Source organism: Leptodactylus fuscus, chromosome 1, assembly GCF_031893055.1.
Source record: "Leptodactylus fuscus isolate aLepFus1 chromosome 1, aLepFus1.hap2, whole genome shotgun sequence".
NCBI classification, from domain to species: Eukaryota; Metazoa; Chordata; class Amphibia; order Anura; family Leptodactylidae; genus Leptodactylus; species Leptodactylus fuscus.
This window is the reverse complement of record NC_134265.1, coordinates 182,585,484-182,611,578: the sequence shown is the minus strand read 5'-3', so window position 1 is coordinate 182,611,578 and position 26,095 is coordinate 182,585,484. Positions and strand designations below refer to the sequence as shown.

At 41.7% G+C, this 26,095-nt stretch overlaps 2 protein-coding genes across 2 annotated transcripts in view; both read right to left on the bottom strand.

The window, feature by feature from the left end:
* NCBP1 (nuclear cap binding protein subunit 1) overlaps positions 1 to 26,095 on the bottom strand; it is a 278,082-nt gene that overhangs the window by 177,955 nt on the left and 74,032 nt on the right. The window lies entirely within an intron of this gene.
* The window catches only part of TDRD7 (tudor domain containing 7), a 54,130-nt gene that overhangs the window by 24,377 nt on the left and 3,658 nt on the right, over positions 1 to 26,095 (bottom strand). Inside the window, exons 2-7 of the mRNA XM_075280358.1 lie at positions 15,627 to 15,844; positions 13,115 to 13,256; positions 10,970 to 11,180; positions 8,260 to 8,345; positions 6,399 to 6,607; positions 466 to 1,040 (exon numbers count right to left, since the gene is read on the bottom strand). Of these exons, the coding sequence (XP_075136459.1) occupies positions 466 to 1,040; positions 6,399 to 6,607; positions 8,260 to 8,345; positions 10,970 to 11,180; positions 13,115 to 13,256; positions 15,627 to 15,839 (1,436 nt within the window). The 5' untranslated portion in view covers positions 15,840 to 15,844. The remainder of the gene's footprint in view (positions 1 to 465; positions 1,041 to 6,398; positions 6,608 to 8,259; positions 8,346 to 10,969; positions 11,181 to 13,114; positions 13,257 to 15,626; positions 15,845 to 26,095) is intronic.

Below are 26,095 nucleotides of genomic sequence, written 5' to 3'. Positions count from 1 at the left end.
TTAAACTATAATTTTAGCCCTCCAGTGGTTTGAGGGACAGTGAACTGGTCCCTGTTTGAAAAGTTTGAGGACCCCTGCTATACACCTTACAGAGCTGATCTGGGTTCTGTAAGACCCAGCAGCTCTTGCAAGACGCTGACACCGGCAGATCACGTGACCGCCGGGTTAGAGGGCGGCCGCATCATAGCAACGCTCATAGCTGTGTATACATTGCTCATCGGGTACTGTACACACAGCAATCGAGAAGGCAGGGGAGGTAATAAACCTTCCCTGTCTTTTCTCTGGGAGCTCCGGCTGAAGTTACAGCTAGCTCCCTGTTTCAACAATTTTGTCCACATACATACACACACAAAAATTTCTTAACCCCCACCTCCCCCTTGTAAATAATCCTGTTGCTATATTAACTACATGGTTTAAATACACGTACAACAGTTCCACTACAAGAAGGACACAAAATGAGCTCACCGTATGACGACTTCCTCTGTGTTGTTTAATTCAACAACGAGAACAGATGGGGAGTCTTCTGATGGAATAACCAATGGCGGAGGAGCTAGATCTATATCCATCTCTTCCTCTGGCTGTTTCATCAGTGATGGCTCATTGAGTTTCTGCTCTTCATTCCCAACCAAAAGGTTCTGATCCTGTACTCTGCTTGGTGGGCTCTTTGGGTAAAGGATTGCTTTAAATGGATCTTCAGAAACAACATCCACACTTGATATTTCAGAAAGTGCATCCACATTAAGAACATCAGATGGAAATTTCATTTTAAATGTGTCCTCAAACACTTTGGGGAGGGCATGTAACCAGAGACCGCTGCAATAATGGGTCAGGAGTTCAGAAACCTTTTGCTTCACTTCAGAATGAGGTGCAGCATCTGCAGTTGGTTTTTGGGGTGGTGCTGGTTTTGTTTGTGCAAGTGTGGGATTTGGTTTAACCTGATCATTGTTTCGTTGCTGCATAATCTTTTGAGGCATCTGTGGCTTCTTTGTGGGAGAACATAAAATGACTTCATTGTGACCACTGCTTGTGAGCTTCTGCACCTGAAAGAACACAGGACATTACTACAATCTTTCATTCAGAAAATTAAAGGGGTTGTCCAGGATAAATCAACAATTTATAACTAAGTTCTCATGCTCCCCCCCAACTCTCTAATATATCATTTTTTACTGTATTTTATAGTCAAGTGACCTACATGTTACTTTTTTTTTTTTTTTTTTACCTCTCTGCTGATGTAATGGGTCATTAATACACCAGTGTAGAGGCCCCCCTCCAGCCCCATTATACTTACAATTTCCTCTGGAACTAGATGGACACGTCATCCAGGGGAGGCTGCTTCCTCTTCTTTCTTTGTGTACCAGCTTCCCATACACACGCAATAGTGCCTGGGAATCCGGCTCACAATACTTACCCAACTTCTCTTTCTTCTGATCCAGGGCTGAGCTGTGACATCACTTCAGGAAGTGACATCGGGCTCTGCTCCAAGTAGGCATCAAGAAGAGGAGGAGACATGAAAACAGGCAAGTATGATGTGGAGCTGGGGGGGGGGGGGCTGAGTTAGTTAAAAGGGTTGTCCCATAACAAGGATCCAATCTATACTGCTAGCTTCTGTGGAAGTAAGACTTTTTCTAAATACATTGCTTTACCAAAACTGCTTTGTTTGGCCGCTACATGCGTTTCTATGACCACAGGCCCCAGATCACGGGCTTATCTCCTCAGTCCCCCAGTGACATAGCTGCCTGCTCTCAGGGGGGAGGGAGGGGCTGAGTGCTAGGAGCAGCTCCGAACTGTGTATGTCTCTGCCACAGACAAGTAACGGAGCTCCTCAGATAGGGGAGGGGGGGGGGGGGGGGAGTGAGAGCTTCGGGATTTCTCAGCTCTTATCTCCTTGCTCTTCCACTTATCAGTTGGTTTAATTGAATTTGGCTGATAAAGGCTGAGATAGGGAGTCCGGTACCTCTGTATGTATTACAAACTGACTCAAATCCAGCTCTGCTACATCAGCCTCTACATCAGCTTCATACTGTGGTAATTCATTTACAACCAATCCTTCATTACTGCCTGCAAACATAGATATCAGAGCAAGTGAAACCCCGCCCACCAATGTGCTGAGAAAACCAGGAAGTGATGAGAGCACACAGCCTGCAGGCTGCCGAACAAGCGTGATGGGAATACCCCTTTAATTAGATGGGAAGGGCTAGTAGCGGATGGGCTAGCTAGGGAGAAAGGGAGGAGGTTTGAAGGAGGGAGTGAGAGAGGGTATTTTGGAAGTTGTAGGCTAGAAGCTCACCATGTAAACAAATGCAGATGCCAGGAGCTACCAGAGAAACACAGAAATCACTCAAAACACTACTGAAGGTATTTGCCTGCACTTATTAACCCATTAATAGCACTAACAGACCTTTTTTAAAATAAATAAATACATTTTGTCCAGAAAACCCCTCTAACAACAAAAACAACGTTTATAACCACTGACACTAGGCAAACAAATGACTGTTTTGAATCCGTTAAACAGATGCTGAAAACATGACGTGCATAGCCTGTTAGGAAACTCATATTCAGCTTTAGCAAAATTCTACCACAATCAAATTGCTATATAGTTTTTTTTTTATATATGTCCTACATGTTTCTGGGGCAGATTCTGAATGAAAGAGAGACCAAGCCTGCAGAGGGGCAACCTGCTATAAATTGGAAAATATTACTCAATGCCATGATACAGTGGTACTACTCATGCATACACACCACACACACACAGCTTATCCCGTAAAGTGAAATGTAAGGACATTTACACTTTAAAAGAATTGGACTCATTTTTAAAGCAATTTCTACAGGACAGACATTAACATGCTGATAGGTGAGAGTCTGACTGTAGGGAGCACACACCATTCACGATAACAGGGGTTCTGTAATGCCTGTATATGGCATCTTAGGGTCTCCTGATTAAAATGTTTTTTCTTTTCCCCTTGTGAATCAGTGCTTCAATTGCTGAGAAAACCATGTCTTTGTCAACATGCAAATCAGCTCTTTGGAGAAAGCTATTGCTTCAAACAGCTGATTTACATACTGACAAGAACAGCAATATCTCAGCAATGGAGGCACATATTTAAATGGAGTAAAACACTGATTCAGGTGACTCAAAAATATTTGTGGAGTTGGGTTTAATAGAAAGGCTATGGTGACAGACTTGCTTTAAGTTGCTCCATTTCATTGTTAGTTTTACCACCTTGGTTCGGACTACTTTAACCCCTTCCCGCCGATGGCACTTTTTGACTTCCTGACCAAGCTCGATTTTTCAAAACTGACATGTGTCAATAACTTTGGAATGCTTTAACTTACCAAAGTGATTTTGAGATTGTTTTTTCGTAACACATTGTACTTCATGTTAGTGGTAAATTTTGGTAGATAGGTTTTGTGTTTAGTTATGAAAAAATAAGAAATTTGGTGGAAATTTTGAAAAATATGCATTTTATAAGGTTTGAAATGATGTGCATTGCATACAGATAGTCAGACCGCCAAAATTATATCATAAATCTCATGTCCCAGATCTCTGCTTTATGTCGGCATCAAACTTTAGTCACCCTTTTATTTTTTACGGACATTATAAGATTTACAAGTGAAACAACAATATTCAAAATTTTCAAGAAATTTCCAAAACCCATTTTTTAAAGGGACTAATCGAGTTATGAAGGGGTTTTGAAAGACCCTTGTATTAAATCCCCCCATAAATCCCCCCATTTTCAAAACTGCACCCCTTAAATAAGCCAAAACAACATATACATATTATTTTAACCCTATAAGTGCTTAGCAGGAATTAATACAAATTGGAGGTGAAATTTTCAAATTTGATTTTATTTTACTAATATTTTCGTTTAGCCCTAGAATTTGCACATTCACAAGGGGTTAAAGGAGAAAACGCATCCCACAATTTGTTAGGCAAGTTCTCCCGACTACCATAGTACCCCACTTGTGGGTGTAAACTAATATATGGACGCACAGCGAGACGCAGAAGGGAAGGCGCGCCAAGGAGCTTTTAGAGGGCAGATCTGGCTGTGATCAGTTTCAGGAACGATGTCGCATTTACAAAGCCCTTGAGGTGTCAAAACAGTGGAAACCTCTAGAAAGTGACCCCATTTTGAAAACCACACCCCTCAAAGTATTTATCAAGTGATGTAGTAGCATTAGTAACCCAGAAGTGAATATGTAAGCTGTGCGGAGTAAATTGGGTACACCAAATCCCATTCTATTTTCCCACTAGCTCCTATGACACGGATGGGGAAGAGGGGCATTCTGGGGGATCAGCGCTGGTGTCTTCTCTCTCATAAGCTGTAAATATGGGGTGTCCCCTGAAAATGCTCGCACCGATTACACATTTTCTTCTAGTCGCATCCACTTACGTTCTAATGATTTGGCGACTTTTGGGGTTTTTGTCTTCACATTGTACAAGCTAGATTTTTATTTTCTGGCAATGTGGCCATATGAGGGCTTGGTGTTTGCGGTATTAGATGTACTTTTCAATGCCACCATTTTGGGGCCTGTAACTTATTGACTACATTTTATTAACTCTTTCTGGGTGGGATGTAAAAGGAAACATCAATTCTGGCATTGCCTTCTAGCATTTATTTTTTTCCCTGTGCAGAGTACAGCATAAATAACATGTTACCTTTATTCTGCGGGTCGGTACGGTTACGGCGATACCTCATTTATATGATTTTTTAATGCGTTGCTATTCTGCAGAATAAAATTCAATTTAGGGAAAAAAAAAAATCAATTATTTTTGCATCGCCATCTTCTGAAAGGCGTAGCATTTTTATTTTTCAGTAGACAGAGCTGGTTGAGGGCTTATTTTTTGTGGGATGACCTCTGCTTTTTATTGGTACCATTTTGGTTTTCATCTGACCATTTGATTACTTTTTATTGAACATTTTGTAAGGGAAAGGTGGTGAATAATCATTATTTTGTGCGTTTTTCTTTTTTTTTACGCCGTTCGGGTTAAATAATGTTTTAATTTGATTGTTCAGGTTATTACGGACGCGGCGATACCAAATATGTAATTTTTTTTTCTATTTTTCTTTATTTTACATAGTAAAACATTTTATATGGGGAAAAAGGGATTTTTGGGGCTTTATTTATTTCTAATTTATTTTAAACTTATTTAAACTTTTTTATTTTTACTTTAATCACTTTTTTTTTTTTCTGTCCCCATGGGGGATTGAAGCAGTGATCGGCTGATCACTGCTTCACTATATGTATCTGCAATACACGTGTTACACGTGTATTGCAGAACACAGGAAGCTGTCAGCCTGTGTAGACGCACAGGCTGACAGCTTCCTTTACGGCAGGATTAACCAGGTACGAGGACGGGGACAGCATGCGGCAGACCCGGGGGTCACTGATCAGACCCCGGGCTGCCCCCTACGAACACCGGCACCCCCTGAAACCGGCGCTGGGGGTGCCGATCGGCACCATAGAAAAACAAAACCCCGGAGGTCATGTTGACCGCCGGCATCTCAGGGGTTAACACCCACGATCGGACCCGGTTCCGACCGCGGGTGTTACGGGGCATTGTCAGCAGTAATATACGGCTGTCACCCGCAGCGCATGGTGCGCACACAGGTTCTGTGTGCGCACCATGCATCTGCAGTAATAGTACGGCGGTTTGCGGGAAGCCCTTCCTATCGCGCTGTGCTGTGGAGCGGGGAGGAACGCCCCCTCCTCTCCTGATAATGCTCGTCTATGGACGAGCTGTGTGAGCAGAGGGAGGGGGCGTTCCTCTCCGCTCCACAGTACAGCGCGATAGGCGCCGCGAGGCAGAAGGACGTTCCTGGCTAATAGTCAGAAACGCCCTTCTGACCATAGGAGAGCTACGGTACCGGACCGTAAGCTCTTCACACCGGGCACAGATCGGGAAAGCCTACAGTGCGCTGAATTCAGCGCACTGTCAGCTTTCCGGCAGTATATAACACTGCATGTGCCCAAAAGTGGTGAAAGGTCCTCTTTAAACATTAAGGTCTATGGAAAGCAGACACAAATAGATTACCAACAGACTGTAAATTGGAAATTCTGTACGTATTTTTCTTTTTTTTACCTTTGTGCAACAGTTTCCAAACTTTACAACAAACCAAATAAGAGACAAGGATACATCGGTGGGCAGCTTCAAATATAAGCAAAAATTCTGAAAGTCTATCCTGACAGGTTTTTTTTTTTTTTTTTTTATATAACAATCCCAGTCTTTCCCACTTTATGGAGACTGTAAAATGCTACAGCTTTTCTTCATGAAAATGCACTGTGGAAATTTTACAGTATTTCACTGCCAATGAAACATGCCATAAATGCGCAAAAAAAAAAAAAAAGAAAAAAAAAGAAAGATGCTTGAAGATATAGGAAACACTGCAGTTTCATACCGTGCATATGTGGCTCCAGTTAACAACTTGTTTTAAAACCTCATCTCCAAGATCATGACTGAAGTTCTCTCTGTACACATTTGGCAGCTTGGATAAAAGAATTCCATTGTTATGTTTGCTGAACAGCTCGCGCAGGTTGCTCTGAATTATGGACAGGTTTGGACTAAGATTCCCAAGCAGTGGAGCTTTGCCAGATTGAATCTCATTTGCTAAAACAGACAAACAAAAAAAAAAAAAAAGAAGAGGTTAAATTAGCAAATATTGAGAACTCAATTATTACAGTAGAAAAATCAAAAGCTTACAAAAATGGTTGTAGAATAACATTTAAGTTCTACAGAGTAGTAATGTAGGATCACCCAAACGTTTTTTTAGAAAGCAAAGTCAATGTGCCCAACAGAGCAGTGACTCCACAGGATGAAGAAAAACATTACATTTATTGCCATTAAAAGAGATTTTATTTTTTTTTGTACTCGCCATATATATATAATTTTTTTTTACGTTTTCACTGGAGGACACAGCACCATAGGTATTTAGCCCCACCACTAGGAGACTGAAACTACTGTACAAGATGAACAAGAACTGTTGGCTTCACCTCCGGTCTATACCCCCTCTCACAGACACTGTGCTTAATCAGTTTGTACAGCTGCAATAGGAGAACCATCAACATGTCCTGAACCCAAAAAGATTGCACTAGCAATCTTCAACTCGGGAAGACTGCCTCCTGGTCCACACCTGGAATGAGGACTGCCAACAAAGCTGGAACAAGACCCTACGTCCAAAGTAGGGAGTGGGAAGATACAGCAAAACCACGTGGCTTCTGGCACTCCTTTGGAGGCTCAAGCGAGGAGAGTCACACCCTCATTGAAACTTGCACATTGTAATGGGGTCAACAGATTCCAGCCGCTGATGTTGTGAGTGGAGTGGGGACTGGGTGACTAGCGGGGCTCTCTTTTGGAGCATGCTGCACCCGCAGAAGGGTACAACTAGTGTGGTGTACACACTGAAGATACCCCTGCACTGGAAAGAAAAATAAAAACAATGTAAGACAGAAAGACCTGAGTCAGGTTGTGTCTGCCTCCTAAAGAGACTAGGTTTAACCTGTTGCAGCAGTTAGAGGGGTATAGCCCAGAGGTGGAGCCATCAGTTCTTTTCATCTCCTAGTCTCAATCTCCTAGGGGTTGGATTAATATCCATGTTGCTTTGTCCCTCAGTGAGTTAGGCAAGAAAAGTGATTATTCTATCAAAGAAAGCTCCCATCCATATGCTTTGTTAGGATATATGAATGTCAAAGAGCAAAGGGGTCATCACCTCCATTTGCCAAAGAAAAGAGCTGCTGGTAAATGGTTTCCATCCATTAGAGCTCAGCAAACATGTATTACACAGGCGACAGCGTATGAAAATGGGAGGCATACAATAATATGCTAATGTTCATTTGCCTGCAGCTTCCTACAGTAGCCAGACCTGCTGCTCACTGAAGTCATGGCCAAGTTGTAGCCAAATGTTTAGGTACTGGTACTGCTGTCACACTCTTACACTGCTCTCTTTAAAATGGCTGTGGTTACAATGATTTTAGTCATAACTTTTGACTCTTAACTAACTATTTTATGCACATAAAAAGGAATTAACTTTCTAAGTACATTGCTCTACTTCTTCTATATTCTAGAAATCCTTGCTGACTCAATTTTTCTTGAGATTTGCATTATAGAAAAAGCAGGCTTTAGCTCTGTAAATCCTATGTAATCAGTGTCAAATAAATTAAGCAACTTATTTATGACTATAACTTTTTTATGTAAATTATATAAGTGATGTAAAAGCACACAGTGTGAAACCCATAAGAAGAAAAACTCTGCTATTTTCCTACCATTAGAATCTGTAGAAAGGGAATGTACTGTATATTGGTTGATTTCTTTCTGGAATCGAGGTGGAAGACTTACTCTTTTTTCAGGCCTGTGCACAACAAAGAAAACAAAAACCAAAAAACAGATAAATCCCCGATTTTAATTAATTCAATCTAATATGCCTTAATGATTCTGCTTACACTACAATTGGCATACTATCAATTCACCATGAAGGGAAGAAACTTCATTCCAGAAGTTAGACTCACAAATTGTATTATGAATAGCCTACATTTTATTTGTAACGTTCTATTGACCCACTAAAACATAACACTCTCTTTGTGATATACTGGATGTGCAATCACTTTGTATTCACTTTCTTTCAATGATAAGTGACAGATAGTCACAAATTTTTCCATAGGGATTACTTCGCAAATCGCCAACAAAAGCACATGATAGTCATTGTTGCTATCGGATGTGACAAACACAAAGTGAAAAAACAGATGATTTAAGCAAATATGCATGCCAAACCCGTCTATAGTTAGGCATGCATCAGCTAAAAGCGAAAGGAGTCTGTAGCAAGCATTAACAAAACTGCTACTGAAGCATCTGAGGATTCTTTAACTCACCGGATACAGGATGCCACAACAAAAGAGCTGACAGAACATGAGCCTGCTTCTACATTAGATCAGACAGGATTCTCTCAAACTTCAGGATAAAATACCATGGGAGAATTTTTAAAGTCAGTTATGCTGGAGTTTGCTTTGCCATAGTCTGTGACAAATTTATCAAATGTTGAATAAAGTTAGATAATTTTGTCACTTTGTTAAAGGGATTGGCCCTAATTTTAATGTTAAGCCCTATCCACAGGATAGGGATGGGAATCCCACCAATCACAAGAACAGGGGGTCCATTCACATGTCCAAATTCAGCTGCAGATCAAGAATGTGCATAGCTGTTCTATTATTTATGAACTTGCCAGAGTACGGTTTGTTCAAAAAAGTTGAAAAAAAAAATGTAGATCCTTATTTTGCAACTTTGTGTCGCAAGAATTTAGGATTGCAGGACTTTATAAATTCCCCCAAGTGTCCGATCCTGAAATAAATGTTTTCAAAGACACAATCAACGGTACCACCAAAACATCAAATCTAAAGGTTAAGTCTTATATGCCTCAGAACAATATACAGACAGATATAATATTTTACATACACATAACACACACACTTCCCTTAACAACAGTCAATGTGTCCTGTGAGATCTGGCATGAAGACAACAGCTTCAGATCATTTAAGAGGCATGTACACCTTTGCATAATTTTTTATTATTAAACAAAAACATTCTTTGTATTGGGTTTAACCAAAATTTTGGCTTCATTTAGCTTCAAAAGGTATAAGTATGAGCACGAGAATACAAGTTCCATAATGTTACTCAGTAGTTAATTTAGCATTCCGCTCTCTACTAAAATGATCTCTTAGGCAGAAGACACAACCGGAGGTTGTAAACTTAAAGATCTGAGGCCAGATACCGATAACTTTCAGTCCCTGGATAACCCCTGTAAAGTGTACCTCCAATTCTAAATCAACTTTTCATAAATTAATGGTGCAGTTAAATAAGAAATTTTATAATTTATCCTTTTTAAGAAATATGTTTCCTTGTCTGTTTTTCAAGCAGAGTTTGGAGCAGGGTAACAACTGACGTTTTTTGCACTGCCCACTATGTCTGAAAAGATAGCATGGCGAGGGTGTGTTATGGACAGGGCCCCACCAGATTCATCAGCATTACAACCAGAAAGATGGCATCATTTTCGCTCCAGAAGCACAACCCAGAGGCAAACCACCCACCAGGACGGGAGATACAAAGACTGGTGTTGATCATTCCAGTCTTCATAAATCTCACCCATTGACTCATTCCCTGTGCTCTACTGCACATCCTTTGTATGTGATGATGCTGTAGAGTTAAAGCGTAATGATGTCAACAGAACCCTAGTGACTGCTGCGGCCCAAAAGGCTTAGGGTGCATTCACACTACGTAACGCCAGCGTGTATCACAGCCGTACACGCTGGCGCTACAGCAGGGCTGCCGAACACTTCCCATTCATTTCTATGGGAGCCGGCATACGAGCGCTCTCCATAGAAATGAATGGGCTTGCTTCTTTTTCACTGCGAGCAGTCCCATTGAAGTGAATGGGAAGTGCCGGCGTGTACGGCTCGGCATGAGCAGAGCTTGCCGTATACGTCGGCACTTCCATTCACTTCAGTGAATGCTCGCAGTGAAAGAAGCAGCCCTTTCATTTCTATGGGGAGCGCTCGTATGCCGGCTCCCATAGAAATGAATGGAGCTGCTTTATACGCCGCTTATTCTGAACGTGATTTACGTTCAGAATAAGCTTCAGTATACGTAGTGTGAATGCCCCCTAAATTGGTAACCGGACGTCAGTAAAAATGGGGGACAGCCCTGGAGGAATAATGGAATGCTGTAGGATGCCATGGGGCAGTCCAGGAAAGATGTGTACAATTTCCCTACAACCTAAAACGTACTGCAAGATAACAACCAGCTGTCAGATATTTTGCTGGATTAAAGAGAGACAGATTGGACTGAGAGTTCAAAAACTTGGTCAACTCAACAATTCAAATTCTTTAAAGTTCTTAAAACCATCCCTGAATATTTTCTGAAGTGTGACAATGTGTAAATAAGACCCAAGTCATTCACAGTTTATTTAAAAAGATGTGGCCTCACCGGTAAATAATGGTTGACGGTCTCGACACCTGAACTTCTCGAACAAGTCCAGATCCATAAACAGGCGGTGCATGTACAGGAGTAGGGTCTGTCAATGATCGACTACTCCAAACATTACCCTTTCCTTTTGTAACCATGGGTATGGGTTTTCTTATAACTCTGTCTTGCTGTGGTGTAAAATCTGGTCTTCTAAGCATTGCCTTAGGTTTTCCTAAAAGAAAAAGGTTGATCGAAAAAACTTAATGGTTACCAGATAAATTCAGAGGTTTCAGGACACAGATACACCTCACTGTCTTTATTTACTTGCAGTAAATTACTCTATTTTAAACTAATACATTCAAGACAGACACTGGTAAAATTATTTTAAATGAAACCAATGAAATAACAGTATTTTTTTCTAAAAGAAATGAATAGTACAGGTGAACAGAAGACATTTTTTTAAATATATTTTATAAGAGAACTACATTTACACTCCACTTCCACTGCTGTCCTCTTTATTTTCACTCGATTTGGCAACGGAAACATCCATTTCACAGACAGTTATGCATTCTCGTCCACAAGCCAAGTTTCCCTCAGGGCCTCCCGAGTACTGGAAACTTTGCTTGGGAACAGGCACTACCCTACATATTTTCAGGGAGTGTGTTAACATGGAGCCTCTTTGGTGTAAGGTCTAGTGAATGCCACCAGATTTTGTATCCCAGTGTTGTGAAGAAGTACACATGTGCTTCTGTTGAAACTCTGGCTTCAGAAAGTTAGAGAAAAGACATCCCATTCTACCATTTTGGGCAAGAAATTTCCTGCACTCCGTTCTATTGGCTACCAAGATACAATCAATGTGTACCAAGCTACTGTCGGGTATAAGTATTAACTGGGCCACTGAGATACAATAATTACTCATTCTTCCTTCTCCTTAGCACCCTAAGACAACCCAAACATCAGGAAGAGGGAAAAAAAAAAAAGAGGGTGGTGACATACTCTTGTTCAACTGGGTAAGCTCAGGTTGGGGAAGGTTGTTGGGTTTAATGACCCCCTTCTATGTGAAGCTACACATTGCTTACATTCCATTTAATTTTACATAAATTATTGAATTAATTTTACCTGCTTTCTAAAGAATCTTGCTCATAAAGAGATAAGATATCTATTAAATGGAGCCTGTCAGCAGGTAAATCAGTATCAAAGCCATGACAGTACCTTGTTGGGCTACAATTTCCAAGAAAGCCTTGTATTCTGCATTGCAGTTCTATTTTCACATTTTAATTGTATGCAAACTTGCTGAAAAAGGGGGTTTTATGGTGGTGGTGGGGGGGGGGACGCTTTCTTTTCCTAGGCTAAGGCCCCACGGGATGGTTCACAGCACTAAAGCACTGCGTGAAACACCCCAGTCGGGAATGCATCGTGGTTCTTCCTGCAGCGCTTTGAACGGAAATTTCACAGAGTATTCCTCCACGGACTTTCTGTTACCATTATATCTTTGGGAAAGCCACCAGCGTTTCCGTAGATATAATTGACACACTATGATTTCCAACCGCACTCTTTTTGAAAATCACAACATATTCACGCTGCGGTTTGAAATGCAAAGTGGGCATGGGATTCGAATGAATCTCATCCACTTTGCAGATACTGTAAAATGCCGTGATTTTCCCCGCAGCGGAAATTGCAGTTTCCAGCCCATGGGGCCCCAGCCTTAAAGAGGACCTTTCATGTACTTGGACACATGCTGTTTTATATACCATTAGAAATTCAGTGCACCATCAGCTTTCCCATTATGTGCCCCGGAGCAAGAGCTATTGATGCCGTTACCAATAGCTCTTCACTGTCAGAAGGGCGTTCCTGACAGTCTAGTTGTGAGGAACATCTCCCCCCTGACAGTACTGTCCGTAGCTTTCTAGTGTCTGAAGGGGGAGTTCTTTACCACTCAGCCATGATGAGGAGCTGTGAGGAACGTGCTCCACCCTCCTGACTGTACTCGTCCATAGACTAGCACTTGGGGGAGGGGCGTTCCTCACAGCTACAGGTTCGGTCATTAGTCCTGCTGATAGATTCCCTTTAAATGCTTCTCTTACTCCAAATAAATACCTATAAAGTTTGGAACATTAGTATTATTTTTTTCCTAAGAGAGTAATAATGGAAAGTGGTACGATTTACCAATATGTGTCACTGGGGCAGAATATTTCAGTCTCATCTGGCAGTTTACTTGACCACCAGATTTCTTCTTTGAGCTTCGTTGGCGTGCCACAAGCTGTGCTATCTGGGCGGTTTCCTTACAGACAACAGCATGACATGTTACCTAGAAATTCAAAAACAAAAAAATCCAGAACAATAATTTAAAAGTCAAACTGTGCTATCAATCTACGACTATGAGACATAGGATCAGATACATGTGTAGTACCTAAGGAACCTGTAGACACAAACGCTGTCTTAAGGATCTTTTACATAGAACAAAGGGGACTCAAAAATTCATCTTTTAGGCTGGCATGCAAAACGACTGTTAGCAGCACATATTCCTATTTAAAGGAGATGTGCAGTCAACAATATACAAACTGTAAGGAGACAAACTATCATATCATTAACAATCCTTCGCTCTTATACTCCTGATCGCTGCATGCACATACTATTAACACTGAACCTGCTGCTTTACCATTACACATAGATAGATTCACCCAAAACCATTACAGGGATTTTTCAACACAGAATATGCTTTTTGTAGACTAAATAATACTAAAGTATATAGCAAACTATTAATACAGCTTCTTAGTATCTGTTCTGTGTAGTCACTTGTATGACAGGACTACATTATGGAAACTGTCAGGTGATGACGCTGCCTATGATAAGTGTGTCTGCTCCAGGTTGTTTGCTTAAAAACATACTAGAAATGCTAAGGCTGGACATAGTGGAATGTCCACCGCAGACATCGTACAGTGGACTTGCCTGTAGAAGAGTTGTGGGTTTTCACTACTGTCTGGATGGGAATGGTTTCAACTGGTATAGAAAGGTACTGCATATTACAACAGGTTAATTGCTGGCTAGGCAGCTGCAACTACACCAAGTGTATCCATTAGCCTTGCCAGGAGATGTGCTTCTGGCTTATGTACATTTCTCCATTAAACCAAGGCCCCACGTGGCCCAAATGTCGCAATTTGTCCACGGCAGAAAAAAAATAAAAAATCACAGCATTTTACATTCTGAGCAAAGTGGATGGGATTCTTTTTTTTTTTTTTTTAACAGTTCATTCACTTTGGTGGTGGGCAAAACCGCCTGTCGTTTTATGGACCTGACGTTTAGGCTCCCAAATCGCCCTGTTATAATACAATCCACATTAAAAAATAAAAAGCTTTATACTCGCCTAAGGCCTTTACTCAACAAGCAAGCAAAGTTTTTCAATGAACCTGGAGGTGTACACCTCCTGATTTAGTGTGCAGTAAAGCTGTGTTGTACAACTCCAGCTTTACTGAAGAACACCACAAGCACCGCGAATGTCAGAGTAGAGTTTAATTAGAGATTGCATTATAACAGGCAATTTGCGACACTAAACCCTTGGTCCATAAGAGCCTGTGGGTGGTTTAGTGTGCTAAATCGTGCTGACAGGTACACAAAATCTTACTTGGTATCAATGAGTGACCATGTAACTCAATTTAGCCATGTGTGGCACGGACTTCCTGGTAAGCATGTGTCAATCTCAGCACAGAAAACCATACAATAAAGCATAAGAGATTATAGTTATAACATGCATTGTCCATGAGGTAGCTGAGGAACTTAATTGATACATTATACCTTAGTGTGAATTCTACACACTCCATCCCAAAGCCTAAAAATACAGAAGTAAGCAGATCCCACTGATAAAAGTTATTTTAATGAATAGACCACACAGTCATTCACCCCACTGCCCCCCAAACGTAGCCCACATCATTCCTCTAGACCAGTGATGGAGAACCTATGGCACATGTGAAGAAGCCTTCAGCTGGTTGTGCAAATGCGCGGTACACTGACTACGGAGAGTGACCTCTGCATCAGCGTGATGACGTCATCAGCACCCACAGTGAACAGAAGAGAGGATGCCCGGCGGTTGGGAGGGGGCTACTGTGGACCATTTCATGTGGTGTGGGGAGGGGGACTACTGTGGAGTATACAGGTATAATCCTTTGTGGGGGTCACTGCGGAGCAGATTGTACTGTGTGTGGGGTCCCTTCACTATTTATATCACACAGTATCTGTTTTATAGCAGACATGATATTAGTACAGGCTGTAATAACATTGTACGTGCACTATAAAACGGATCCTGTGCAATGTAAATAGTGAACATTAATTGTTCAAAAGTACCAAATGCAGAGACCTTTACATTTCAGTACAAGCTCTGTAAAGTCCCATTCACACCAGTGTAATTTGTGGGCCCACAATGGTGGATACACAGAGTTTTAAGGTTAAATTGCCGTGTTGGCACTCTGCAATAATTTATTGGGTTTTGGGTTGCAGTTTGGGCACGCGGTCTCAAAAAGGTTCGCCATCACTGGCCTAGACACTTTATTAGTAACAACTCATGAGAAATATTCTGTAAAGATTATTTAACTTGCAAATAAATATAATAAAAAAAAACACCACCACCCCCCCCAAAAAAAAAACAAAAAACCCCCCAAAAAAACAAACTGTAAATGCACATTACCTCGCCAGTTCGGCTCATATCCATCCTTACAACTGTTGGAATAGCCTTCAGGTATGCTTCAAGTGTGCGAAAGCCCATTTCCTTGAAAGGTATCCATTCTCCAGTTAGACCTTTATATTCATTCTGTACACGATGCAATGCTACACCATGTTTGTTAGACTGCAAGACTGCCTGCAGCATCTTTGCAACAAGTTCTTTCTCTGGCTCCAACATTTTTTCTAAAATAAAAAACAAAAAAAACTGCAAGATAAGTTGCCTAGCTCATAAGCACAGCTGAAACAAGATAAGTTCACTACTGTTTTGTATCTACAACTCCTATGCAGATTTAAGTGTCACCATATTAACAGACTACAAAAATACGCTTTGTAGACTGGCCCTACAGTCATGCCATCTTCCATCTGATCCTGATAGATCAAGCAGCTGCTGACATGGGTGGGCGCTTAAAAATGAATTAAAGGGGTTGTCCCATGAAAAGCATCCTATCTATACTGCTAGTTTATGTGGATTTAAGACTTTTCCGAAATACATTGCTTTATCAAAACTGCTTTGTTTGGCCGCTATCTTAATTTACCATATTTTTCGGACTATAAGACGCATTTTTTCCCTCCAAATATGGGAGGAAAATGGAGGTGCGTCTTATAGCCCGAATGCAGCAGGTAAATCACTGTGTGCTGCGCTGCTGTGAGGACAACGAGACAAGTTCACAAGTAGATAGACAAGTCAATGTACAGTAGTATCTATGTACAGTAATATCTATCTACTCGTGAACTTCACTCAACTTACCTACTGCCGCTGCCCTCTGCTGGTCCGGTCCTCAGTCCTTCATGTGGCTTCAGAGCGCCCTGCCTCCTTAGACTAGTATTATAGAGAAGGCGGGGCTTAGGAGAGTGTGGGACTGGGAGAGGAGACGTGAAGGAGACCCGATAGCTATAGCAATCGCTCTGCAAGAGCGGCCACAAGTCTTAAGAGCTAATGCCCGCGATCAGGCATTACTACTACTGGTGTTACTACTAGCCGACCTGTTACTGTGCCACGCGGAAGCCTCCCCTGACCAGCCTCAACAGTAAAATTGAGCATCTCCCATAGACTGCAATACAATTGTCACTGGAGCATGTTTTCAAGCAGCAGTGGGAACGCCCCCATCGCTGCGAGAGAACTAATTTGCATACCAGTAAAAACCGGTATTTCTAAGGAATGGCACAGCGGAGACCACTTCTAAAGGTAAGAGACGAATAGCCTTTCTACAGGCTATTCCGACATGTGATCGCCAAAAAAAATTCATTTCAATGGTAGGATTCCTTTAATAAAAAAAACTATTCTGTATGACCTCTATCCTAGTTATAATGCATATACTGAGAATTACTAGTAAAGTTTAAAGGGGTATTCCCATAACTCTTGTTCTGCAGCCTGCAGGGCTCTGTGCTCTCTTCACTTCCTGGTTTTCTCGGCACATAGATGGGCGGGGTTTCACTTGCACGGGATTGATTGTAAATGAATTACCACAGTGTGAAGCTGACGTAGCAGAGCTGGATTTGAGTCAGCTTGCATACAGAGGTAATGGACGCGCGTTTTTCGCCTCCCATTCACTTCTATTGCTTTCTTCAGGCGGAAAAAAAGTCATGTCGCTTTGTTTTTTCTGCTAGCAGAAAAAAAAAAAAAGCTAGCAGTCTACATAGACCACTATTGTAAAGGGGCAGATTTTGAAGCGATATCCGCTGTCAAAATCAGCCTCTTTGCCCCCGTGTGAACTAGCCCTAGGTGTACAGTATCAGCTCCTGCCAGAGACAACCAAAACATTAGTACCACTATCTAATCTAGTACCAGTGCTATCTAATTTCTAGAGAGATCGCAGGTTGAAAACAGTCAGGATTACGATATATGCAGCTTTCTAATAAATAAAGTTATAAATAAAGTTATAAAAAACCCAATTCTGACTAGTTTTCAACCACAGATATCTCCGTGATAATTTTGATAGCACTGTAACTTTAGTGTCATATAAAATAATCTCCTCTTCATTTGAAACAAAAATGTTTTATAATCCTACTAATATTCTAAATGTGAAAGTTTGATGAATGTTTGTGTGTTTGAAAGTTTGTTCCTCAATCAAGCAAAAACGGCTAAACGGATTTGAATGAAATTCAGCACATAGATAGATTGTAACCTCGATTAAAATATAGGATACTTCTTATCTCAGTAAATGACATGGCTTCACGACTGTTATGAGTTTAGGTTCATATACTATATTACACTGCTCTTATCTCAGCTTCTGAGAAAGCCAGGGCTGTTATCGCTCTGTGTAAACACATGCTAACCCTCAGTGTTCAAGCATTTGCATATTATCTGATCTGCTCCAGGCATTGTAGACAAACTGACAAGGCCAAACACTTTCAATCCAAATTGGCAGTTTGTCAATTTTCAACATGCCTGGAAAAAGAAAATCTAATTTGTTGCAAATAAGGAGAGCTATGAAGGACCCAGAAGTCACAGAGCTCTCCTCAAGTGGAACTGAGGGGGATCAACAACACCAACACCACACTCATTATATGGCGTCCCAGCGAGCTGCTGAGATACTGGAACAATCACAGGCACAGCATGAGGAAGGAGTTCAGCAGGAGGACAGCTTGACAGTTGTCGAAACACCGAAGCAGGCGGATCATCAACATTACATGGCGTACCAGTGAGCTGCTGACATGCCGCAACAATCACAGGCACGGTGTGAGGAACAAGGTCAGCAGCAGGACAGCTTGAGAGCTGCCGAAATCAGAGCAGGCAAACCATCGACAGCAGCAATTTGCTGAATACAGGCAGATCATCCACTCCAACAATCCACAGACGAAATCGCAGGAAGAGGCTAGTGTCTAGATATAACTGTTTGAAGTAACTCCCCACCCCCCTTCACTTTCTCTACATTTTACACAGCCCCCCTACTCCATACACAGCAACATGCAGTCAGGTAGAAGCAGTTCTCAATACAGAAACAAAGGAAAGAGTGAAAAATGCAGGACTGACAAAGGAGCAAAAAAATTTTTTAAAAAAATTTATTAATAAAAGTGGATTACAAAACTTATTAATGACACACTTACTGCCAGAAATCCAAAAGTTGTTTAAGGGTTTAGTTACGCTTCAAAGGGAATCTGTCACAAACTTTGAGACATTAAACCACACAAAAGTTGTTATGGACTAGGGGTTTAGCGATTTAGATCGCTATTTTTATACAATTCGTTGGTGCAGTATACAGAAAAAGAAAAAGCTTTGTACTCATTAACTGCACTTCAGAGAAGCCATTGTGGGCTGCACATCTCTGAATACACTGAACAACAGCATAGGGAGCACCAGAGATCAATTCAATGAGACTCATAGAACTCATCTCTAGGGAAGTATAAGGGTACATTCAAACAGAGTTTTGTGGTGCTGTTTTTGCCACAATAACTCGTGTAAAGAATCAGTGCTGCAAAATAGAATCCCACTGGGTTCAATGGGTTCCATTTTACGTGCGGTACACATTGAAATCAATGGGAGGCTTTTTTTTACCCATTGATTTCAGAGTGTACCGCGCGTATGGCCTTGTTCACACGGGGCATGGGACTGTATATTTTGGTCCCGATTCTGATGCTTCCTGCTCCGGAGTAGGCCCAAATGGGCCTAGTCCAGAGGGTGCTGTCGCGACGCCGGGGCTGACTCAGCCGCGGAATCCGCCTGAAGAAAGGGTAGCTCGTTTCTTTTTTCCGTGAGTCGTAACATGCGCTCACGGAAAAAAGGAAGCTAGCGGTCTACATAGACCCATACTGTGAGGGGGCAGATTCTGAGATGGACCCGGCGTCAGAATCTGCCCCCTCTTGCCCGTGTGAACGAGACCTAAAATGGAACCCATTGAACTCAATGGGATTCTGTTTTTCAGTGCTGATTCTTTTGTGGCAAAAACAGCGCCACAGATTTTTTTTAATGCGGCCGTGAATTGTCCCCTTTAATTGTAACTTTTTATACCCAAAAACTTTAGCAATTAAAAGTCTTTGTGTATATATAAATTTCTCTTCGTCCATCCACAAATCTACTATTTGCCTAGTTTTTATTTATTTTTAACATAAAACTGTGTTCACTGTATGAGATGAAACACTATGTTTTGATATTGAAGCCTTATACACGGGAGTATATCTTATCCTCCCGTTGTGTTCTCTGTCATTTGGGTCCACTGGGAATCCCAAACAACAGAGAGCCGGACTGCTAAAGCAGCAGCTATACACTTTTCAAAACGGATTCTGGCAAAAAAAAAAAAAAAAAAAATTCAGTGACACCAGGAAGATTATTTTCTAAAAATGACATTTTATTAATTTATGAACAAAAAATAAATAAATAAATATAAGAATTGTGGATTTTTCACATGGAACCCCATCCCCACAAAAATAAAAGTTAATCAAAACATTGTATGTACTTCAAAATAGCGCCCAATAGGGGGCCACACGGTGGCTCAGTGGTTAGCACTGCAGCCTTGCAGCGCTGGAAGCACTGCAGCCTTGCAGCGCTGGAGTCCTGGTGTTCAAATCCCGCCAAAGGGCAAAAAAACATCTGCAAGTAGTTTGTACGTTCTCCCCGTGTTTGCATGGATTTCCATCCCATATTCAAAAAAAAAAAAAAAAAAAAAAAAAAAAAAAAAGACATACTGATAGGGAAAAATGTACATTGTGAGCTCTATATGGGGCTCACAATCTACATTTAAAAAAAAAAAAAAAAAAATAGCGCCCAATAAAAGACCAACTTGACAAAGTGAGTACTTATTCTTTTGTGTGACATGTCAACAGACGGAGAAATAAAAATATATATTAAAAGTACCAGTAATTAGTTTTGGGAGGCGGAGAAGAAAAATATGAAAAAAAGTTGCCAACCATTAATGCACAAAAAATATCTCCAAATGGACTCTCCAAATTTATGTAGAACACTTAATCCACCTTGGCATGCATTACCAAAGTTTGTACGTTAACCCCTTCCCGCCGATGGCATTTTTTGATTTTCGTTTTTGACTCCCCTCGTTCTAAACCCCATAACTTTTTTATTTCTCCACTCCCAGAGCCATATGAGGTCTTAATTTTTGTGGGACAAATTTTTCTTCATGATGCCACCATTAATTATTCTATATAATGTACTGTGAAGCAGGAAAAAAATTCAGAATGGGGTGGATTTGAAGAAAAAAAATGCATTTCTGCGACTTTCTTACGGGCTTTGGTTTTACGGCGTTCACTGTGCAGCCAAAATGACATGTACCCTGTATTCTGTGTTTCGGTACAGTTCCAGGGATACCAAATTTATATGGTTTTATTTACATTTTGACACCTTAAAAAAAATCCAAAACTGTGTTAAATTTTTTTTTTCTAAAAGTCGCCATATTCCGACGGCCGTAACTTTTTTATACGTAAGTGTACGGGGATGCATAGGGCGTCTTTTTGTGCGGGGCCGGGTGTACTTTTTAGTTCTACCATTTTCGGGAAATGTTATTGCTTTGATCACTTTTTATTCAAATTTTTATCAGAATCAAAACAGTGAAAAAACGGCGGTTTGGCACTTTTGACTATTTTTCCCGCTACGGCGTTTACCGAACAGGAAAAATATTTTTATAGATTTGTAGAGCGGGCGATTTCGGACGCGGGGATACCTAACATGTATGTGTTTCACAGTTTTTAACTACTTTTATATGTGTTCTAGGGAAAGGGGGGTGATTTGAACTGTTAATACTTTTTATATTTTTTTATGTTTTTTTTTTTGCATTTATTAGACCCCCTAGGGGTGTTGAACGCCAGGGGGTCTGATCACTAATGCAATGCATTACAATGCTAATGCATTGCAAAAAAATCATTCTTTCTTTTGCAGGCTGCATGGACCAGCCTGCAAAAGAGAGAATTTGCAGACAAGCCTGGGAGCCTGTACAAGGCTCCCGGCTGTCATGGCAACGTGACGTCGGCCCTGGAGCATGCTCCAGGAGCTGGCGATCCTGGGCAAAATGGCGGCGCCCATGCGCCACCAGGAAAATGGCACCTCCGGCACCTTTGACCGCGGCGCTGGAGGGGTTAATGCCTCCGATCGGTCCCCGGACCGATTGGAGGCATTAGAGCCAGTTGTCTACTGCTTAAAGCAGTAGACACCCGGCGGCTATGGCGGTCGCCATAGTTACAGACCCAACATGCGCCGTACTATTACGGCGCATGTCGGGAAGGGGTTAAGTATAAGAATCAGGAAAGGGAAAAGAGGGAGAGGACAGTGACACTGAACTTATTAAATAACTATAAAATAGACAAGATTGGCAAAAATTATTTTTAGGCTAATATCTGCAAAATATTATTCTAGTCACCATATTCTGGCACCCATAACTGTATGGAGGTGTGTAAGGAAACTGATAATCGGAATTAGTGCCAGGCCTTCATGGTTTTACACAGCATAGACTCGGCACAATATTTAAAGCATCAACGTTCATAGCAGGTGTTGGCAAGGGGAGTATTACAGTATGTTAACCTGTCCTCTGCCAGTAGTTCCCTATGGGGAATGTGCATAGGAAGGCAGGAGGTCTTTGCTTGGCTTCCTGGCTGCCATGGAAAGCCCTCAATCTTATTGAAGGAGATCCAAGGGGTGGAGGTGATCTTGCCCTGGACCCCCATAGATGCTGCAATTGTTATCATGGCATCCAGGGGTTGATCCACTGGAGAATCTATACGCGCCAGATATTACTGGGCCACCGCATTGGAGTGGTGTATGCCGACGACAACATAAAATCATACAGTGCAGAGCAGGGGGGTTATTAAAAAAAAAAAAAAAAAAATCCCCCCAAAAAATATTTCTTGGAGTCACCATATTCTGACATAACTTTTCTTCTTATTTCTCCACTAGCATCTGCCCGCGACTTCGTCTGCGTGTCGTTGTTGGTGACGCCCGCAATTGTTCCTGGTAATGATGCGCCTGTGTCTCGGCTCTGCTACATCTGCGCACTTTCCTCAGGTGTCCTCAATGAGTGCTGTATACACAGCTATGGATGCTGCCATAATTCAGCCGCCCTCTGACCTGGCGGTCACATTTTATACGCTAATAAAACACCGTTATTAAAGGTTATAGCCCCACCCCCGACAACACTATACAAAATAAAAATTACCGTAACGGAGAGGAAAAACTATATTATAAAGTTTTTCAGTGAAACTTTGTGTTATTAAATAAAAAAATTAAAAATTGAAAAAACAGACACAATTTCCCTCCTATTTTGTTTATATTTTCCTGGATATAGAAAAAATGAAAACACATTTGAAAATAAAAACAACATAAAAATAAATCCCTATGTGTCCCCGAGAAAAGAGGCAAAAATTAGTTGACTGAGACATACGAGAAAAATGTTACAGACCTCAAAACCGCACATACAAAATAAACCTAAAATGTGTCTAAAATTGGCCCGGTACTGAAGTGGTTAAGGCTATTCCGACATGTCAACAAGAAAAAAAAGAAAAAAAAAAGTTTTTAATGGTAAAAACCCTTTAAAGACATTTTGCCCAGATGACAGACAGAGGGGGTGAATCATTGGACTAAAAGAAGCCAACGATTGTTCCAATGAATCCATTGCTATCTAGGCTGTTCTGATCTAGCCAATAGCAGCAGTGGTTGAGAGGGCAAGCCCAAAGTGAGCAGACTCAAGATGACCTCAACAGACCACCAGTAGTAAGGACCATATTATCTGCTGACATGCACAAGCAACATCCAGTTTCCTTTTCCACCATGCAGTCATAAGTGGCACCTTCATTACACAACTGTCCTTAAGCACCTGGAAATGGCCCAAGCGCTTAGAAGGAAATTTGGTGTATCATTGCCCCATTACATGTCCTGCCATTGACAGCCAGACAGTGTCGCCTTTCTTTGCAGTGGTGTCATGAAAGGGAAACTGGAATTTCTACAAACAGGAGCTTTACTGTGTTAATAAACAAATCCAGGGTCTGTTTGGGATCTGTTGATAGTCGGGTTCAAGTATGGAGGCCTTGTGAGGCATGCTTGAATCCTGCCCTTGATATGGAGCAACCACGTAAAGACAATTGGTCAATAATACTAGCAGGTCAGTGGTCTGTGGCCACATTTGTTGCCTCTCATGGCAGGTCTTCCAAATGTCATTTTTTATTAGTCAAAAGCTCGTGCAGACTTAGCAAGGTATCCCAGATTGCAGCACTTCTGCCTGACTAGCTGCCACACTTAGATTATTATTTTTATTTTTTTTAAAGTCTGTTAGTGTTATTAAAGGGTTGATAAATACACCCAAATACCTTTCGCAGTGTTTTGAGTGATTTCTGTGTTTCTCTGGGAGTTCCTGGCATCTTCTGCATTTGATTACACGGTGTAGCTCTGGGGTAGGAAACCTTCGTCACTCCAGCTGTTGTAAAACTACAACTTCCAGCATGCTTACTTGGTCTGCTGTTCTTGGAACTCCCATGGAAGTGAATGGAGTGTGTTGGGAATTGTAGTTTCACAGAAGCTGGAGTGCCGAAGGTTGCGGATACCTGGTGTAGCTTCTTGCTGTCTTGGCTAATGCCTCATGGTAATTGTAGACTAACTCGCACACCCTCTCACACCCCCTCCCTGTCTCTCTAGCTATCTCATCCACTACTAGCCCTTCCCAAATAAATCAGCCCACCCTCCTACCCCATCATACTTACCTCTCTTCCTTTCAGACTTCCTCCTGCGAGACAGCTCTTCCTTCTTTTCTGGCTCTGTTAGATCGCGTAATAGTCCCAGTGCTGCTCTGTCACATGACCACCCCACGGATATGGGTAAATATACATTTTTGATAAATTATGTAATTTAGAAATTAGGTAGGGGTATGGTGTACAGATTAGTGTAGGAATTACATTTTATCCCGGAAAATTGCTTAAACTCAAATTTAAATGTTATGGGACCAGCTGAGACACCACTTTCAGTAACCTATGTATGTGCAGGATTTACAGGCCCAGCTTTCAATTACTGGTAATTTTCTACTATATAAGCCTGAACCCACCATGTATGGCACCCTTCTAACACAGTGTTATGATTTACATGCATATCAAATGTCAAGAATGGGTTAAGATACCTGTCACATCAGCGTTTGTTTGGCCAGCAGCTATTCTGCCTAGCTCTCCCATATACATACATGCTCAGCTTCAGCTGGACATTCAGATAAAGGTATATTTACATGTGGCATATTTGTTGTACAAATTTCTTACACACACCTACGTGTGGCTGGGGGACAGTAGTTCTCGAGCCTAACACATGACTGTATACAAAATAAGTCAATGTGCGTATCATATTGAAAGCAATAGGTAAAAAAGCCTCCCATTGTGTTCAAAGGGTAGCCGAACCCATTGAAGTCAATGGGATTGTGTTTTACTGCGCTCACTCTGACACGTGTTTACGTGTCAGAATGAGCGCGGGTTACTACGTGTAAACGCATCCTCAATGGACCCTTACTTTAGCTGCCTGATATAATAATTAGGCTCTGTAGTATCAAGTGGGCATACAAGGAGTGAATCAGACCTCTGATACTGTCTGTCTCTGACTGAAACTGTCCACTCTTAGGGTAAGTTCACATGGGGTTTTTTAGTCCAGAACCTGAGGCGGAGGCCGCCTCAAGTTCCGGACCAAAAAATGGGTAACCGCAACTGAATACCAGTGCACTGCACCGGCATCCAGTCACGCACTTCGCTCTGGATTAGGCCCAATGAATGGGCCTAGTCGGGAGAAGGGAGTGTCTTCAGGCCAAATTGTGAAGAGAAATGGCCTGAAGAATGAGCATCTCGCTTCTTTTTCTGGGACAACTGACTGAGTCCCATTGATTTCAATGGGAGAACTTTTTTGGTTAGGATTTTACCTTTTTGGCCAGGACTTACCCTTAGGCTGCGTTCACACAGAAATTTTTGGTCAGGAAAAATCCGCTTCAGGAAAATTCATGAGGTGTTTTTTGAGGGGTTTACAAAGATTACATAGGACCATATGGTGAGGCGTTTTTTGGTCAGGATTTTGAGGCAGATTCCTGACGAAAAAACTCCAGGTAAACGCAGCCTTAGGGCTAGTTCACACGGGGACATGGACGCTGATTTTGACAGCAGATTTTGCGGCCAAATCAGCGTCCATACAATGTCCACACTATGTGAACTGCTCCCGCCGCGACCATCGCGGTCGCGGCTTTCACCTCCGCTGTCGGCTCAAATGAATGAGCCGACATGGAGGGCGCTGCAGCTGGGCGGAAGCCGCGGCTCATCGCGAGCGGCTTCCGCCCGAAAGATAGGTCATGTCGCTTCTTTTTCTGCTAGCGAGCTAGCAGAAAAAAAAAGCGAGCAGTTCACATAGGGATACATTGTATGGACGCTGATTTGGCCGCGAAATCCGCTGTCAAAATCAGCGTCCATGTCCCCGTGTGAACTAGCCCTTAGGTGACCTATTTTCAGGCAGATTCCACCTAAAAAAAACGCTAGTGCTTTTTCCAG